This window comes from Notechis scutatus, chromosome 2, assembly GCF_049901735.1.
Source record: "Notechis scutatus isolate UNSWTSFEM ecotype Mainland chromosome 2, rNotScu1.2, whole genome shotgun sequence".
Classification (NCBI taxonomy): Eukaryota; Metazoa; Chordata; class Lepidosauria; order Squamata; family Elapidae; genus Notechis; species Notechis scutatus.
The window spans coordinates 27,016,582-27,034,638 of NC_142010.1; the positions used below are offsets into that span (position 1 = coordinate 27,016,582).

The 18,057-nt window shown below is 43.9% G+C and overlaps 2 protein-coding genes across 2 annotated transcripts in view; one reads left to right on the forward strand and one right to left on the reverse strand.

Annotated features, from left to right (window-relative positions):
* LOC113426549 (major histocompatibility complex class I-related protein 1-like) overlaps window positions 1-18,057 on the reverse strand; it is a 405,199-nt gene that overhangs the window by 217,019 nt on the left and 170,123 nt on the right. The window lies entirely within an intron of this gene.
* LOC113430845 (BOLA class I histocompatibility antigen, alpha chain BL3-7-like) overlaps window positions 11,925-18,057 on the forward strand; it is a 36,495-nt gene continuing 30,362 nt past the window's right edge. The window contains 1 exon segment of the mRNA XM_087953904.1: window positions 11,925-12,068. Within this exon segment, the coding sequence (XP_087810030.1) occupies window positions 11,999-12,068 (70 nt within the window). The 5' untranslated portion in view covers window positions 11,925-11,998.

Consider the following 18,057-nt stretch of genomic DNA (forward strand, 5'->3'; position numbering starts at 1 on the left):
GGCCAAAGACCCCCAAATACATCCTGGTTCCAGGCATGCAGGATGGGCCTGAAAGGCTCCTCGGGAGAATCCAGCTAATTCAGGAGAAAGCTGATCTCCCTCTCCTCTCTCCTCATGCTGGGACTGTCCACTCCTGCTGCCAAGAGAGGGAAAAAGCAGGCAGAGTCAATCTGGGAGGGAGAGCCAAGAGGAGGAATCCCACCACCCAGGCTGAGGGATCAGGTTACCGATCGGCCCAGTTGATCCCACTCATGAGAACTGTGGCTTCCTCAAGAGAGGGATCAGCTGGGTGGGGTTTTCCAAGGTAGCAAGAAGGGAGAGGCAGGGCTGGGACTGGCTTCAGAGGCGGCTGAGAACCTGCCCCTGATGTTAGATAACATCCATGTCCCCCTCTTCAAATACAGGAATCCAATACTGGTCCGTGTTGCTTCCAGAGACCTTTTGGATCCCCTAGGGTCCCCCCCCCATGTCTTCCCTCAACCTCTGGAGGGAGGGAATCCCAGAGGCTCCAAGGAGTGGAGAGAAGCCCCTTCTCCACCCATGACTGCAGGAGCCCAAGAAGCCCCTCATCTGCCCCCTTTTCCTCCTGCACTGGGGACCCCCAGTCTTGTTAGGATATCAAATTCAGGAACTGCAACAGGAAAGTGTCCAATGGGGAAGAGCTGATTGGTTGGGCTGGCTTTCTGCACGAGGCAATCCACGCCTATGATTGGTTGCTGTGGGTATAAAGGGGAGTTTCTTTTTCTCGCCTTTTTCTTCTCTGTGTTCCGTGTGCCCTTTGATTTACCTCACGATGTTCCTGACTATCTTGTCTGCTGCAACTATAAATGTTAAATATATTTGTATATATCTAAACTACAAGTTTGTGTCAGTGTCTATTGACTTCATCTGACAGCTGCTCCGTCATTCCCGACCAATCTGCTCTTTGCAGCTCTCTGAGCCTCCTGATCCAAGAGAGTCAGATCCTGAGAGAGGGGCCACAGTCTGGCCTTGCAGGATAAGAGTTTGTGGGCAGGCAGAGCCCCTTCCCAGAGCCCCTCTGGATCTCCCCTGAAATTCCTCCCTTGCAGCGCTTGGAGATGAACAGGAGAGAGAAGAGGATTTCCCAAAGCATCTTCACCATCACTTGGTCCTTGGACCTCAAAGCCCTGTTTCCCTCCCTTCCTCCTCCTCCCCACACAGACTCCAGTGGGGCCACTCACCTGCGAGGGGCTGCTAAATGGCCTGGTTCCTCCCTGCATTGGAGAGAGACAGACACAAAGTGAGAGGATAGAATGGAATGGGAGTAAAACGCTTTGTCCTGATCCTCTCTCTTCACCATTAAACCTCTGCAACTTTAATGAATCTCTCAGAGGCGACCAGCCCATTTATTTTATTATTAAACTCTATGCCATCCATCTGTTCAAGGTGACTCTGGGATACTTACAATAAAATGCCATGCAAAACATTTAAAACACTCAACAGGGAGGCTGGTACAATAGGAACAAGCCCAATTGATTTCATGAATCCAGCAACAAAATACACGGAGTAACAACTAGAAATTTGGGGGTGCAAGGCCCTTGAAAGCCAAAAGTGATTCTCAGGTGACAATGCCATCCCACCTGTTCTGCGTCCTGGGGTATCGGCTGATGCCAAACCTAACCCGACCTGGGCACATCCTGAGAGGGACCCTCCCGCTTCCAGATTCAGCCAGGTCTCAGCTATCCCACCAGAAGAGTCTCTAACCACTGGGGATCACGGCATTGTGGTGGTTTTCCTAATTCCCACCAGGAATGAAGGGCTCTTTCCTCCCAAGGCTCCACCATGCAGACTGTGGGCTGCCTTCCCTGCCTGACTGAAAGTGCCTGAAATCCAACAGGAGAGTTTCCTTCTCCTCTGCAGGGACAACCAGTGCAAGGAGTGAATTCTGCAAGTTCCTCCTACTTGGAAAACAGGGCAGCTTCTCACTCAGCAAATCTTTCGCTTCAGATGGATCCTCTTGAGGGTTTTACAATATGTGATGTGGGGGGAATAACTATGGAAAATAGGTACTCCCATAAAAGCATGTGATTTAACTGAAAAGTAATGCGCCAAATGTTCAAGACACAAATGAACATCAACACTAATGAATAAACCTGTATTGGTTTTAACAATACTGCATAATTTCAGAACGCACCAGACAGAATCCCAATGCAAATTATGTGTTCTATATTAAGTATTATAAATATAGGGGAAAGAGATAAAGGCATCATACTCCATTTAGTGCACAGGAGAAGTTTTTCTTCAAAAGAAGAAAGACAAATGGATAGCTGAAATAGAACAGACAAAGAATAACACTATGATTCGAATTGAGAGGAGATAAACAAAATAAAATTGAGAAAATTTAAAAGAGAGGAAAAAGCTAACAGAAAACCGAAAATGCCAATAAGATATGGAATGGTATGCAAAATGAACACAAATTTGAATTTGTGTCTGTACCAAGAGTTTTGACCCGGGACTAAGCAACTTTCAGAAAAGAGATTTTTTATGCTTTTATGTTTTGTATTTCTGTGTATTTATGTTTTGTATGTCTTTAAAAATTAATAAAACTTGTTAAAAAAAAAAAAAAAAAAGAAAGGTTAATGGCTGAGAGTTTTGAGGAAGGATAAAGCAGATCGGGGAACCATAGAGATTCCTTTGAGGAGGGCATGGAGGGTGAGTCATTCTAGTTGCAAGATTAGCAGGTACATCTGAATAAAATTGAATTTTTATAATATTTGTATAATCCTGATCAATAATCCCTGGAATCACAAAAACCTTTCATAGAAGCTATCGAGGAACGAGGCAAGGCCAACTCTTCCGAAAAAGAGAAGCACCTCCCTCTGGGGCCCGGCATTGGACTTTGAAATCGCCAGGCTTCACGATTGAAACAATTCCCCAGTAGGTTTAAGACCCTTTGCAAAGCTACAGCCAAGGTCTCCATGTTATAAAATTGCAAACTTATTGCCTGCCGCTCCACACCCGAGCGAGCAAAGGCTGCAAATTTAGTTTGCAAACTGCCCTGCCCCATAGATTTGATCAGGTATATACAAACCCTCTAAATTATTTCCTCTGTTAATTGCTTCTCTTTGATATTCTGCATCAAATACCATGTATTGTGTCCTGCTCAAAATCATTCTCATTAATTCTTTCCAATTTTGTGGAATCATCTTTGAGCTTGCCCCAGACTGTGAAGCAAACTTTGAATGCCAAAATCCTCATGATTTTTTAAAAGAGATAAAGGCAGTGGATTCCAGACAGCCTGTAAATTTACTGCATTATCAATTTGCCTCTGAACGGGAAACAATTGCATGGAGTCAATCTCCACCCCTCCAGCTGTCCTGTTTGAAAAGCTACTTGCAGAGCTGTTTGAACTCTTCCAGCATGGGGTGTATTTATTTTAGGATTTCCCACCTCGACATCTCCTGATGGATTTTTAGGAGCTGTGGGGAGAGATTTACTGATCTCATTTGCCTCTCGGAGGGGGGCAGTCGGTTTAAAAGACACAGGCATCACAGCGGGGGGCAAGAGTTGTACAGCAGGATTCACATAGGGAGGGAGTCCAGAAAGGGGGCAAGTAGGGGTTGCTCAGAAAGGAGATAGCCTCAAAAACCACCCTCCAAGCAATTAATATAGATGAAGGGGCTTTAGCATTTTCATGAAGGTATTTTCCAATCTCCTTCCATACTGTAGTTTTGATACTGCCTTTAGCCGGATAAAAAGGGCAGTGTTGCCAAATGTATTCTAGGAGTTCTCAATAGAGGTTTTTGTGAGGGGGTCATGAAGGAAGTCCCCCTTTTTAAAGGTAAAAATTTTCATTTGGTTAATTCTCTTAGTTCCTCAATGTGCAATTTCTGGTCCCGAGAGAATCCTCCCACCCATACTCATGAGGGATCCACGGCGATCGCCTGCGATCAAATCAGGGATGAGGTATACCAAGGCTATGCTAGCCGATGAGTATGGATGGTCCAAAGACGTACCACCTCGCAGATGATCACGTCTGGGTCACCAGTTGTGGTGGTCTCTCATGAATAAATACACCGAGACAGTTGTCTTGAAGCCAGATCGGGATGAGAGCACAAAGCAGACTCTGACACCCCTTTTATTAGAAGCAATCCTTGTAACAATTTTGTTAGTGTCTTGTCACAAACGCATTACATCACACAAAATGCACTGCTCATTCACATAGGCATACAAAGCTGCAAAGTTTGAGTTTGCTACAATTCTGGGTAAGAAATGGCAACATTCTGACCTTGTTCCTTGCTTCGTGTTCCAGGCAACTACCAGAAGGCCCGTTGCCCTTGCACATACAAAGAACAGATAACAATTCCCACAACTGAAGCAGTAGGCATGAGCTTAAAGACTCCAGAAGGTGGTAGAGGACAGGAAGGCCAGGAGGAACGTTGTCCATGGGGTCACGATGGGTGGGACACAACTTCACAGCTAACAACAACAAATTCCTATTCCTATGCTTATTCCTACTCCACTCTACTCTACCCTACTCTACTCTACTCTACCTCTGTTTCTGTCTCACCAATGCAGGGAGGAACCAGGCCATTTAGCAGCCCTATCGCAGGTGAGGGAATGGCCCCACTGGGGTCCGTGTGGGAAGGAGGAAGGGAGGAAACGGGGGCTTTGAGGTCCAAGGACCAACTGATGGTGAAGATGCTTTGGGAAATCCTCTCTTCTCTCCTGTTCATCTCAAGGGCTGCAAGGAGAGGAATTTGGGGAGATCCAGAGGGGCTCTGGGAAGGGGGGTCTCTGCCTGCCCCCAAACTCTTATCCTGCAAGGCCAGACTGTGGCCCCTCTCAGGATCTGACTCTCTTGGACTCAGGAGGCTCAGAGAGCTGCAAAGAGCAGATTGGTCAGAGAATGATGGAGCAGCTGTCCAGATGAAGTCAAAAGACACTGACGCAAACTTGTAGTTTATATATATATATGTGGTAAGAGGTTGTGCACTCCCACGACTGGAACGGTTTTCTGATTCAGCTAGTCAAAATTCAGGTTTGCTCTTGGGTTAATTCGGCTTGTAAATTTTTCTCCAACTCCGATTTCAAGGCTTGTGGCTCTATTAGGTTATTCCCCGATCAATTTGAGAGCACTTCTTTGTGTATTAGCGAGCCTGCTACTCCTGCAGGCAGCCTGGAGATGGCCGCTTCCAGGCGATTAGCTTATCTAATCCCCCGATCGCCTTATCTCTGCGATCTTGGTGGAGCGCTGCAGCCGGAGTGCCGCAGCTGCAGCTCACTTTTCCTTGCCGCTTTCAACTGACAGGATCATTTATCTGACAATCTAGTGAGTCAGCAGCAGCAGCTCCTTAAACTGCTCAGGCATTTAACATAGGAGATTCTGCCTTCCCGCCATTTTCAACGGCTGGCTTCAAGTTCGTGCCTAATATCACAGGTGCCATTCCCCCGCTGGTTTCCCTTCTTGGGACCGGGACAAGTACCTTCCCACTCCACCTCCTGGGATTATTTCTCTTTATCTTGCTGGCCTTGGATAAGCAGGCTAGTCCTTAAACAGGAATTTTTTTTTTTTTGGCAATTGCTTTTGGATCATTACATTGGAGTGAAGCCGCAAGTGCCATTTCAAACAGTGGGACGTTTTGACAGGAAAGGATCCATCCAGGCCCTGTATAGCTGGTTTCCCTTGTTGGGGACCAGGGATCCAGAATATTTCTTGCTTGGAGAGCTTGGGGTTTCCTTGTTGGGACCCTTAGATACTGTTTCCTATATACACAGTTTTACATATAGATATAGGCACATGTATATGTATGTGTGCATATATATGTATATGTATATGTATATATATATAGTATTCAGCTTTGTTTGGGTATTTTCCCACGTCATTAGTTGTGCTTTTAAAGTTGTAGCACGTTTAGCAGAATCTCCATCTGCCATCATCAGGCTTCTGTATTGACGAACACAATACAGAAGCCTGATGATGGCAGATGAGATTCTGCCGAAAACATTGCTACAACTTTAAAAGCACAACTATAACGAAGTGGGAAAATACCCAACAAAGCTGAATACCATATATATATGTGTGTGTGTGTGTGTGTGTATGTGTATGTACGTGTATGTATATGTATATGTATGTATATGTATATGTGTGTGTGTATATAGATATATATATATAGAGAGAGACGTACACCCTGGAGAAGTGTTCTACTTTCAACCACAGGGGTAGGCATCACCCCTAAGTACAAATTAATAATAATAATAATAATAATAATAATAATAATAATTATTATTATTATTATTATTATTATTTTAAAAATTAAAGTTAGAGGCACGAGAATCAGTCCTCCACAATGGAAGGTGACAACGCCTTTCCGCTCCAAGACAAATAAGTCCCGATATATATATATATATATGTATGTATGTATGTATGTATGTATGTATGTATGGTCTTCAGCTTTGTTCGGGTATTTTCCCACGTCATAGTAGTGGTGCTTTTAAAGTTGTAGCAACGTTTCAGCAGAATCTCATCTGCCATCATCAGGCTTCTGTATTGTGTCCGTCTGTGAGTCAGACTTTTACAGTGGTTTCAGATTTAAATTTGGGGCAGCCTATTGCTATGCCAGAATGGTTTTTTCTTCATCCTGATTGGTTGGGAGTCTTGGTCTGTGTTTATTGGTCTCGGAGTTTGCTGTGTTCTGCTTTGATTGGTGTCTCTAATATCTTCTGTCTGTTTTTTGGCTCTTTTGTATCTTGATTGGCTGGCAGCATTGTGTTACTTTATTGGAGGCCTTTAGTGCAGCTTGGCTTCAAAATGGACAGCTATCATTAGTTAGGAAGCTGGGTTTCATCTGGGTGCCTGGTTGGGGTGTGTTTGAGCTGGAGGTATCAGGGGGGATCTGTTTGTGCCCAGGTGTTTGCCTGGCTTGTGGTGTGAGATTTTTTGTTTGTGAGTGCAGGCTTCCAAATGATTGACAGCCTGGTGGAATCATCTCTTCTATTCATGCTTTCTGGTCTTTTTTTCAATCTCTATGGCTTCTCTGATGATTCTGTGGCTAGGGTTTTCTATAGTGGCTAGGTTTTGGTGCCATTGAAGTTGATGCTATGACCTGTGGCTTCCATGTGTTGGACTAGTGAGGAAGTGTGTTCCAGCTTTTTGACTGCATTTTTGTGTTCATCCAGGCGGGTGCTTATTCTTCTATTGGTCTGTCCAATGTATGTGGCTGGGCATGATGCACAGGGACTTCGTGATATGCCTTGGTTTTCCAGGTCAATTTTGTCTTTGGGGTTTTGAGGATGGCTGCTATTTTTCTGTCTGTTTTGAAGGCAGTCTTGATGTGGTGTCTGTATAGTATCTTACTAATTTTGTCTGTAGTGCCTCTTATGTAGGGCAGGACAGCTGTTCCATGGGTCTGTTCATCTTCTGGGTCTCTATTATGTCTCAGTGTGTTTTTTGTGGATCAAGTTGGTGATTTTGCTTTTGTGGAAGCCGTTGGCTGTCAATATTTTTTAGTCAGGGTGCATAGTTCAGTCTTAATGTGTGTCTTGTCTGCCAGGCGTTTGGTTCTAGTAATTAGTGTTTTAGCCACGGGAGTTTATCTATGCTGGGTGGTGGTGGATTGGGCGTTGAGGTAGCGGTTGGTGTGTGTTTTCTTCTGGTATATGGTGTGTCCTAGTGTGCCATCTGTTTTTTGTAGATTAGTACATCTAGGAATGGTAGTTGTTTGTTTGTTTCTGTTTCCATGGTGAACTTGATTTTGGGGTGTGCGCTGTTTAGGTGTGTTAGGAAATTGTTTAGGTTTTCTTGTCCATGGGGCCAAATCACGAATGTGTCATCGATGTATCTTAACCATAGTTTGGGTTTGAGGATGGCATTGACCAGGGCTCTGGATTCAATTCTTCCATGAACAGGTTTGCAATGACAGGTGACAGTGGTGATCCCATGGGAGCCCTTCTATTTGTTTGTATCTTTGTCCTTTGTATATGAAATATGTGTTGGTTACAGTGTTCTGTTAGTTCCATGAGGTGTTTAGCTGGTTGGTATTTATTTTTGATGATTTCAAGGGTCTCTTTTATCGGGACTTGAGTGAATAGTGAAACCACGCTGCAAAACTTACAAGCAGATCTTCTTGCTCCACGTGTAGATCTTTGATCATTTCCAAGAAGTGGTATGAGTTTTTTACATGAGAAGCTGCTGTTTCAGCATGGGGCTGTAGCTCTTTGCTAGGTGTTTAGCTAGGTTTTGTAGTGGTGCTCCTCTGGAGCTGACTATGGGTCTGAGAGGTATGCCTTCTTTGTGTATTTTTGGGAGGCCGTATAGTTTGGGGCATCTGGAAGATTTCTCTCTGGGTATGATCGTGTGTTGGATCTCTTTGCTTATGTGGCTGGTTATAATTTTCTTCTTGGTTAATTTTTCCAGATATGTGGTTGGATCTGTGTTTATGGGTTTGTATGTGGGAGTCTTGGAGTAGGTCTGTCAATTTTGTTTCATAGTCTTTTCTGTCCATTACTACAGTGGCATTCCCTTTATCTGCTGGGAGGATGATTATGCTGCTGTCTCTTTTCAGGGTTTGTAGCGCTTTAATTTCATTTTGCTGCAAGTTGCTTTTGGGTGGTTTGCTTGTGCATAGGATGTTGGTAACTTGGTGTCTTATTTTATCAGCTTCATCTGTATTTAATTTAGTTAGGCTGGATTCTACTGCACATATGATGGATTCTGTGGGGATTTTTTGGGGTGCTATAGCATAGTTGAATCCTTTTGGTTAGGACTTCTGTTTCTGTTTTGGTGAGTTCCTGTTGGAAACATTGTACACTAATTGTTTCAGGTGTTGTTGTGAGTTGTTGGGGTTTTCTTGTCATGTTCTAATTTCTTTAATTTTTTTCAAGAGCTTTTCCTGTTTGTAAGTGCTTGCAGATTCTGGATCTCCAAGTTGTGAGTTGTTTTATCTTGTCCCAGAGTAGAGGGTGGATTTTGCTGCTCAATTCCAGGTGTAGTGCTAGCAAATCTTTGTTTAACTGATCTAATTGGAATTCTCTTACTGTGGAGCTCGCTCCTTAGTAGAGCCATTTCAGTTCTTTTCAGGATACGTTTAGTGGCTGCTGTGCTTTGATGAAATGTTAATTTGAAGCAGGTTGGTGTAGTATTGTTCTAACCAATTTGGTTTTAGGAAAAAACTATCATGTAATCTGCAACTCTTACACTGCAAAAACATATGGACTAAGCACAACTCGATCAGGGCAAAGCAATAGACGAATCTATATAGACTTCTGTAAAGCCTTTGATTCAGTGGTACATGACAAACTACTCCTAAAAATAAAATCCTATGGTATCTCTGGACAACTGCATAACTGGATAGAAGCTTCCTGTCAAACAGACAACAAATGGTCAAAATTGGGAGTGTCCTATCAAATTATGTACCTGTCAACAGTGGTGTCCCCAAAGGCAGTGTTCTAGGACCAACTCTCTTCATACTCTACATAAATGACCTCTGTGATCATATTAAGAGCAATCATGCTTCTTTTTGCTGATGATGTAAAGCTGTTCAATACCACAGACAATACTGCTACCCTTCAAAAAGATCTTGACTATGTATCAGAATGGTCAAACAAATGGCAACTTCAAATCTCAACAAATAAATGCTCTGTCTTACATATTGGCAAAAAAAAATCAGAAAATAAAATACAAGCTGAATAGTCAAGATCTTGTTGATGATCCAAGCTCTGTAAAGGACCTTGGAATATTCATCTCTACTTCTAGGTTGGACCTGTTGTTAACATGCTTCCAAACGTTCTTCTCCTGCCTTCTGGTGCTTTGGAGAAGAAGTCGTTCCCCCCTTTTCTATGACAGCCCTTCAAGGACTGAAAGCAAGCGGGGGGCTTCAAAAAGTCCAGCAATGCCTTCTTTGCCTGATTGCTGGGTGTGTGTGTCCTAGTCGGTCTACTGCAACATGGTGGGGGGCCATTTTCACCCTCCCCAGACTCCGGAGGCTTTTCCTCAAGCCTCTGGGAGGGTGAAAATGGCCTCCCTGGGCTCCGGAGGCCCTCCAGAGGCCAGAAACGGGCCTGTTTTTGGCCTTCCGGAACTTCCGGAAGGCCCATTTTTCGCCCTCCCTGAGCCTTCCCTTGGGCCCTGTACTTACCTGGGATGCTCCCCACGGGCTGTGTGGGGAGTCCCGGGAGGGGAGGGGAGGGGCAGGAAGGGCCAGCCAAGGGTGGGGTTTGCCATTTCGCCGAATCGGCCGTAACATTTGCTACCGGTTAGCTACCGGTTCGCCTGAATTGTGGAGAAGTGGTAGCAGCCCACCCCTGACTGGAAAATAGTTATCGTGTCCTCCCCACAAACCCTTCTCTTCCCTAAACAGAACATCCTTAGCTCCCTTGACCTTTCAACCTAGGATTTAGCCTCCAGGCCCTTTGTCACCTTTGTTGCTCTTCTCTACACACACTTTCTAAAGGGAGGCAAGTCCAGGAAGTGCTCCATTTAACATCCCTGATTTGGCAACTGTTCCATATTATGGCAGCACTGAAAACACTGCGTGGTCCTCGCACTTATAACCATAACAATCTCCCTGCTGTCACATCATGGTGACTCAGGTGCTTGGCAACTGTCACACACTTATAACAGTTGCAGCCTCCCGAGGTCCCATGACTGCTTTCCCTTCCAGCTTCTGATAAAGTCAATTGGGAAGCCGGCAGAGAAAGTCATAGTTATGTGATGTCTTGCTTAACGACCAGGGATTCACCTCATGTGCTCACATGAAGTTTCACTTAATGACCACACTGCTTAATGACAAATTTTCCAGTCTATATTGTGGTCCTAAATGTAAAAGGACTACATGTAGGAGTTTGGGATGCATGTTTAACATAATGGTAAATTTAAAGAGGAAAGGCAAGAAGAAAACACGTTATTTTGCATGAGATTTTTAAAAAAGGAAGGGTTTAAAAATTCCCAAACAGGACAACGATTACCCACCACATTAAACTTTCACACAGCCAGTTATCTATGAAGTTTAATAGACAATTAAATAGTTAACTAATAAAGGGCACATGTATTATCAGTAAGTAAAATGGAAATAAAGATGAACTATGAAAAAAAGAGCAGAGAAATTTTGGCTTTTCAACTCTGCTGGGAAAATGGTTGACATATAAGTTGGGCAAAGAAAAAGAAAAGCTAAACTTTAGTTGTCCAAAAGAGAGCAGAACAGAGATCCTATTGGTCATTGCCTAGCAACAGAGTAATCATTCCAATGAATGACAGTTGGCTGCAGCCTATAGGAGAGGTTGACTCTGTTCTCTTTGCTGGAAAGAACATTTAGCTCTGGTGTGTATATAATGTCACACCTTGGATCTGTTGACAACCTTAAGTTGGCTCTTGGACCTTGGACCAACTTTAAATGACTCTTGTAAGCTTCTCTTAGAAAAACATGTTTTGCAGGCAAGGCTTTGCTTTGGCTGGCATTCCTGGGGACATTTCTATTGCCTGATAATAAAACTGATATAGATATGAAATACAGAAAAATGTTGGGATAGGCAGGAGAGACCTTACACCAAGGCTCTTCAAACTTGGCAAGTTCAAGACTTGTGGACTTCAACTCCCAGAATTCCTGAGCTAACATGAGGAGGAGGAGGAATTCTGGGAGTTGAAGTCCACAAGTCTAAAGGGGTCAAGTTTGGAGACCCCTGCCTTATAGCATCCTTATCAAAGGGTCCATTTTTGAACATCTCCAGTGATGGACCACCTACCAGCTCCAGGAAGCAAGCTATCCTATGGATTAATTGCTCTCAGGGTCCCTTCACTGCCCCAATTCTGCCCCTCCCCCACCCCAAGATTTCCTGATGTGACTTTCACTTTTCGCACCTGTTGAGCCTGGACATCTGCCAAGCAACTATGCCGACATGGGGATATTTTTTTCTCTATTGGTTGAGCTTGGCCAATCGCCAGCCTGCTCCGGGTTGTTTGCTCTGTTGATCAAAGGGAGAAGTTTTTTCTTTGTCTGCGACTTCCGGAAAGCAGGGCACAGGTTTGAGGATCGCGGCCAGGATGGCTCTGCGCTCTGCGCCCCTCTTGCTCCTGATGTTGGTGGCTGTGGCCCTGAGGGAGAGCTGCTTTGGTGAGTCCCTTTGGGGGTCTGGGGGGTGGGTGGGTTTCCGCCCCTTTTAAGTGCCACGGAAACTTTCTCCTACCCCCACCCCTCTGCAAAGGGTAATACATACCCAGACAGAGATTCCTGATTCAGTCCTCTTTTTAGTCCGCTCCCCCTCCTCCTCTGGCCACTTTGATATTATGCCCCAAAGCTGCTGATTTCCCCCCTCCCCCAAATCCAGGCGAGCCCCACTGGGATCAGGACAAGGGTGGCCCCTCCAGGGGCCCGTCAAGTCTACCTGGGAAGCCCCAAAGCGCAATCCTTTCCCTGTTTTAAAGCAGAGGTTGTTGGAAAGCGGGATCAGGTCAATTCACAACCTCCTGGCTGCCTTCGCACAACCCCTCCGTCTTTCCTGCCTTTAGGAGGCTGGGTGGGCTTTGTAGCTTTGGTGCTGGGAGGATTCAGCCCATTTCTAGGAACACAACTGGGTGTCATTTGCAAAATGAGAGGCTGTTGCAGTGGAGCAATTGGGCGAAGGTTGCAGTGTGAACTCCGCCGGAGGGTCGGAGTTTAGAGAGAAACGCTCCCTGGAAGAATAATCTTCTTAAGGATCCTTCTTTCTCCATTTTCATTTTCTCCCCTATATCCCATCCTAAAGCCCAATAACCTCCTCAGAGGTTCCTTCTTCCATTTCAGAAGCCCCCAGTAAGTTTGCAGAATTAAAAAATACCGGTGGTCCTCGACTTACGACCACAAGGGCGCCCAAAAGTTCTGCTGTGAAGTGAGGCATTTGTTAAGTGAGCTTTGTCCCATTTTACGACCTTTCTTGCCTCAGTTGTTAAGTGAAGCGTTGCGGTGGATCAGTTAGCAACCTGGTTGTTAAGTGAAGCTTGCAGTGGATCAGTTAGCAACTTGGTTGTTAAGTGAAGCTTGCAGTGGATCAGTTAGCAACCTGGTTGTTAAGTGAATCTGGCTTCCCCATGGACCTTGCTTGTCAAAAGGTTGCAAAAAGGGATGCATGACCCGGGGACACTGCAACCGTCATAAATATGAATCAGTTGCCAAGCGGCTTAATGTTGATCAGGGGACCATGGGGTGCTGGAAAGGATGTAAATATGAAAAACAGTTATGTCACTTTTTTCAGAGCCATTGTAACTTTGAACCTTGGCCACTTTAAGACTTGTGGACTTCAACTCCCAGAATTCCACAGCCATCTTTGTGGGCTGAGGAATTCTGGGAGTTGAAGTCCACAAGTCTTCAAAGTGGCCAAGTTTGGAGACCCCCCTGCTCTAGACTAGCCAAACCCAAATCCAGCAACCGTTCTTCATATGTTTTAACCTCCAGGCTTTTAATCATCTTAGTTGCTCTTCTTTGCACTTTTCCCAAAGCCTCAACATCTTTTTTTGTAATGTGGTGACCAAAATCGGAGGCAGCATTCCAGGTGTGGCAGGCCTTACTAAGGCTTTATAAGGCGGTACTGATAACTTCACGTGATTTTGATTCTATGCCTCTGTTTATACAACCAAGGATTGTATTCGCTTCTTTGGCTACTGCCAAAAAATGGACACAGACGTCCCTGAAAGAAGCCGGTTCTGGATCACGGAGAGTCCGATCCCCACTCCTTCTGTTAGGGAAAAGCTCTGATCCCTTTTGGATTCTGAAATCTCCCCAGAGCAGGAAGTGGATCTGGGATCCCTCTCCCCAAAAGCTCTGAGAAGCCCCTGGGATTGTGGGGAGGAGCAGGAAGAAGGAGGCCCAGGCCTTTGCCTTGGACTGGGAAGGACTGGGAGGCCATACTGGAGGGAATGGGCAGTGGGACTACAGGCAGTCCTCGACTTACAAAAGTTCATTTAGTGTCCAAAGTTGCAATACCATTGAAAAAAGTGACAGTATGACCATTTTTCACACTTGTGACCATTTTAGCATCCTCATTGTCATGTGACCGAGATTTGGATGCTGGGCAACTGGTTCATATTTATGACGGTCGCAGTCTCCCCATATCACATGAGCCCCTTTTGCAGCGTTCTCACAAGCAAAGTCCACGGAGAAGCCAGATTCACTTAACAACCAGGTTATTTATTTAACATCTGCAACGATTCATTTAACAACTGTGGCAAGAAAATTTGCAAAATGGAGGAAAAAACTCACTTAACAAATGTCTCACTTAGCAACAAAAACATGGGCTCAATTATGGTCATAAGTCGAGGACTACGTGCATTTATTTCTCTGGGCTTTGGAGGTCCTGCCCTTTTGTATGCAGACCCTGGTTCTGCCCAAATAAATCCCATGAACGATCCTGAAAATGATCTGTTATGTTGGGAGGCGTGGGCGCAAGAACGGAGACGAGGCATCAGTAGTGACTCAACTCTTTATTCAGTGACTTCAGAACAGAACGAACAGAGCGAAACCCTTGGACAGCAGCAGCCCTTTATAGGGCTGGCTGCTGTCCCATTAACCAATGAATAACGTTTAATACCTTGGTTTCTGTCCAATGGGAACGGCCCGTTCTAAGCCAATCAGGATGCACAGAATGGACCAATCCCGACTTGCTCTGGTGGGCCAATGAGAAGAGCAGGATTTCGAGCCTGCTTTCCTAGCTAGCTTTTTAAACTTTTTTTTTTTAAACAAGTTTTATTAATTTTTTTCAAAACACACAAGTCGTCATTATCCATTACATATTTAAACCTTTTTCCATTATAAATTTAACAAGTCAGATAAACTATAATTCTGTTTTAAACCATTTCCATATAAACATACAAAAACCTCTTATCCATTTTCTCTTTCTTTCTCTTTACTCTTATTCCATTTTATTATTATTATTTCATCTATTTCTTTCTGACTTAGTTACCATTATTCTCATTCTATATTTCTGCAAGGTTTCATTAATTCTCCCCCAAAAAAACATATATACACAACACACAAAACATAAAAAGATCTTTTTGGAAAGTAACTTGGACCCAGGTATTTCTTTCTTCATGGACTTCAACTGTATTCATACTCATCTTACATATCATTACTTATTTTATTTACCATTCTAAATCTTCTATATTAACTTCTCCCATATTTCACTCTTTTTAATTCTATCTTAATTAATCATCTTAATTTGAGTCATTATATTTGTATCTTTTGTCCATTCTTTATTGTACCTTTGTCTCATTCCTTATAAAAAAAAAAGAAATTTCTCCTGAAATCACTAATCAGAGTATGATGCCTTTCTATCTCCCGACTAAATTAATCAAATTAATCTTTAGAATACCCAATCCGATTTTGCTTGGTACATTCTAACTGAATAATACATCCAAAATAATTAAATACATAGTTAAACAATAGATCTAAATATTAAAAACAAATACTATAATGAAAATTTTATAATAACATCAATCCCATAATCTTATTAAACTCTTTAATTAAAGCTCAATATTCTAAATCTCCCCTCATATTATATTTTAAAACCAATCATTATTAACATTTCAACATTTTAATCTCTTATCAACTCTTAAGCCATTTAAGTTTTCTATTTCTAATACAATACTACCATATCATCTTATGTACCTTGCAAAATCTCTTTGAAGAAATTATACTTATCCTTTATCCCTAAAAAATTCCTTTTTTCCCATTTAATTTCAAAACTTTGTAGCTTTTCTCCACCTTTTCCCTTTCTTTCTTCTCCCAACAAACCTTTCTACCCCCCTTCTTCTAGCCTCTGCCTTACTGGCTTCCCTTCTCTGTCGTATTCCTCTTCCCTTTTGTTTACCATCCTTATATTGATTTTGCACCTTGTTTTTCCCTTTCTTAAATGTTTTTTAAATCTTAAGTCCTTTATTTCTCTTCTCTTCCCTCTTCCTTCCCTCTTGGTCGAGTTCTGAGATTTATTAAAGATGGTTTCCTCTCTTCCTTCTTCTTCTGCTGTCTTCATCTGCTGCAATGTTTGTTGATAGTTAATAAAGCCATTTCTAAAAAAAGGAAGGCTTCTTTCAAACCAGCTTTACCATTTTTTTTTGCTTGCTCATAATCTTTTCTCAGTTCCTCAATAGAAGGAGCCATTATAAATCTTTTCTTTTCTTTTCTCTTACAACAGTCAGAATATTCCAAAGGAAAAATAAGACAATCCCAAAGTTATCAGTCAGTCCAAACCAAGACAGAGTTCCCACTCTCTCCTCCTAGGGTAGTATCAATCAGAGAAAAAGAAAGTCCAAATCTGTTTCTTAAAATCTTATTGCAATATATTTTAGTCTTTCAATCCTTAAGGCATCTCCTCCAACAAAGTCTTAGCATACAAATATTTTTTTTTAGTCCTCTCTTTTCCCACTCATCGCTTAAAGCCAGTTTTCACCTAAAAAAAAATAGATTTCTTAATATTCACTTTTTATTCCGTAGAAAAAGAGGGTAAGCTATCCTTTCAGCACCATTAAACTGCCGCTTTTTTCCTCTTCTTGAAGGTATCATTCAGAAAGTCATACTTTTCAGGAATTTTGTTAAATATGTCTTAGAGTCCTAGGAGCCAAGAAAAACTTTCTCCTTTCAAGCACTTTCTCCACTTCCTCCTGCGCATTCTTACCTGGCTGCCAGCTTCTTTGTGGCGGCCATTACGGACCGCCGCTGCACGTCCTGGGAAAAGGGGTTCTGCCGGCCGGGGAGGGGGTCTGCAAAACCCCAAACCCTTCTCCGGATCCCCTACCTTCAGCTGCCCCTGCAGGGCAGCCTAGCTCCGCACCCGTCTGGGTCGGAGCCCCAAAAACGCTAGCGCGGCAGGGATCGCGCAGCTCGCAAATCCCTGCCGCTGCGGCCGACAAACCGAAGTCCCTTTTTAAACTTTTAATAAGGCGTATTTAATAAGGTATTTTATTAGTTCATAACACCCCTTCCCCCCAGGTTCCGTTTATACGGAGTGGTGATGTATTCTCGAAGGTATGCAGGTTTTTTAACCTGCCTGGTCAACTTTCGTTGCTCCGTCAGTTTCTGCTCGCAGTTTGGCTCCGGTCGAGCACTTCCCACAATGTCCAGTAGCAACGCTTCTGTTTCTCCGGGAGACGATTCAGCGCTGTTATTTCCGCTCTCCTCATTGTATTCAGGCAGGTTCCTGGGGTTAGTTCCGGGGTTTCGTGGGCCCGTTTCCATCGTGGATTCGAGCCGTGGTGAGGCAAATCCTCCTTGATTCTTCTTCCAATGGCGCGTTTCGTGGCTGTTGCGTTTCTATAATGGCGTTGTCATCCATTTCGTCCTCGGACCCATCTGTTTCGGTATTTCCTCCCCCCCTAGTCAGAGTTCCGGGAATTAAGTGAACCGGTTTGCAATCTGGAATGCAACTGATCTATGTGCCGTTTCCAGGATCTGCCATCTGTAGTTTACAAACGGTAAGATCTGGGGCTGGTGAGGTAGGTTATGGTTGCTGGGACCCACAATGGGTCGCCGGAAAAGTTTTTGGCATAGACCAAATCGCCTACCTGGAATTCGCGGCATTTTCCGCTGGAGCCGAAAGATATTTCCGGCGTGTAGGCAGGGTGCAATCGGTCGAGGTGGGAGCGAAGTTTCCGGCCCATTAACAGTTCAGCTGGGGTTTTGTTGGTGACGCTGTGTGGGGTTATATGTTGAAGCAAGAGGATTCTGTTTAGTTTTTCATCGATGTCCCCTGGCTCCATTTTGTGCAGAGTTTTTTTAATAAATTGAACCATTCGCTCGGCTCTTCCGTTGTCGGCTCTTCCGTTGGCGCATGGCGGATGCCCCGTCCGCAAGATATTGTTCGAATGGTAAGGCGGTGAATTGGGGCCTGTTATCCAAAACTAGAACGTCCGGTAAGCCATGTGTCGCAAAAGTTTGTTGAGTTTTTTTGTAATTGCCTCTGTGGTGGTGCTCTTCATTCTGGTGACTTGAGCCAGTTGGAATAAGCATCGACTGTTAGCAGAAAGGTGTGTCCCTTGGTGGGTCCCGCGAAATCGATGTGTATACGGGACCACGGACCTCGCGGTTTCTCCCACTCGGTTGGAGTTGCTTTCGGTGGGGCAGAGCTGACTTCTTG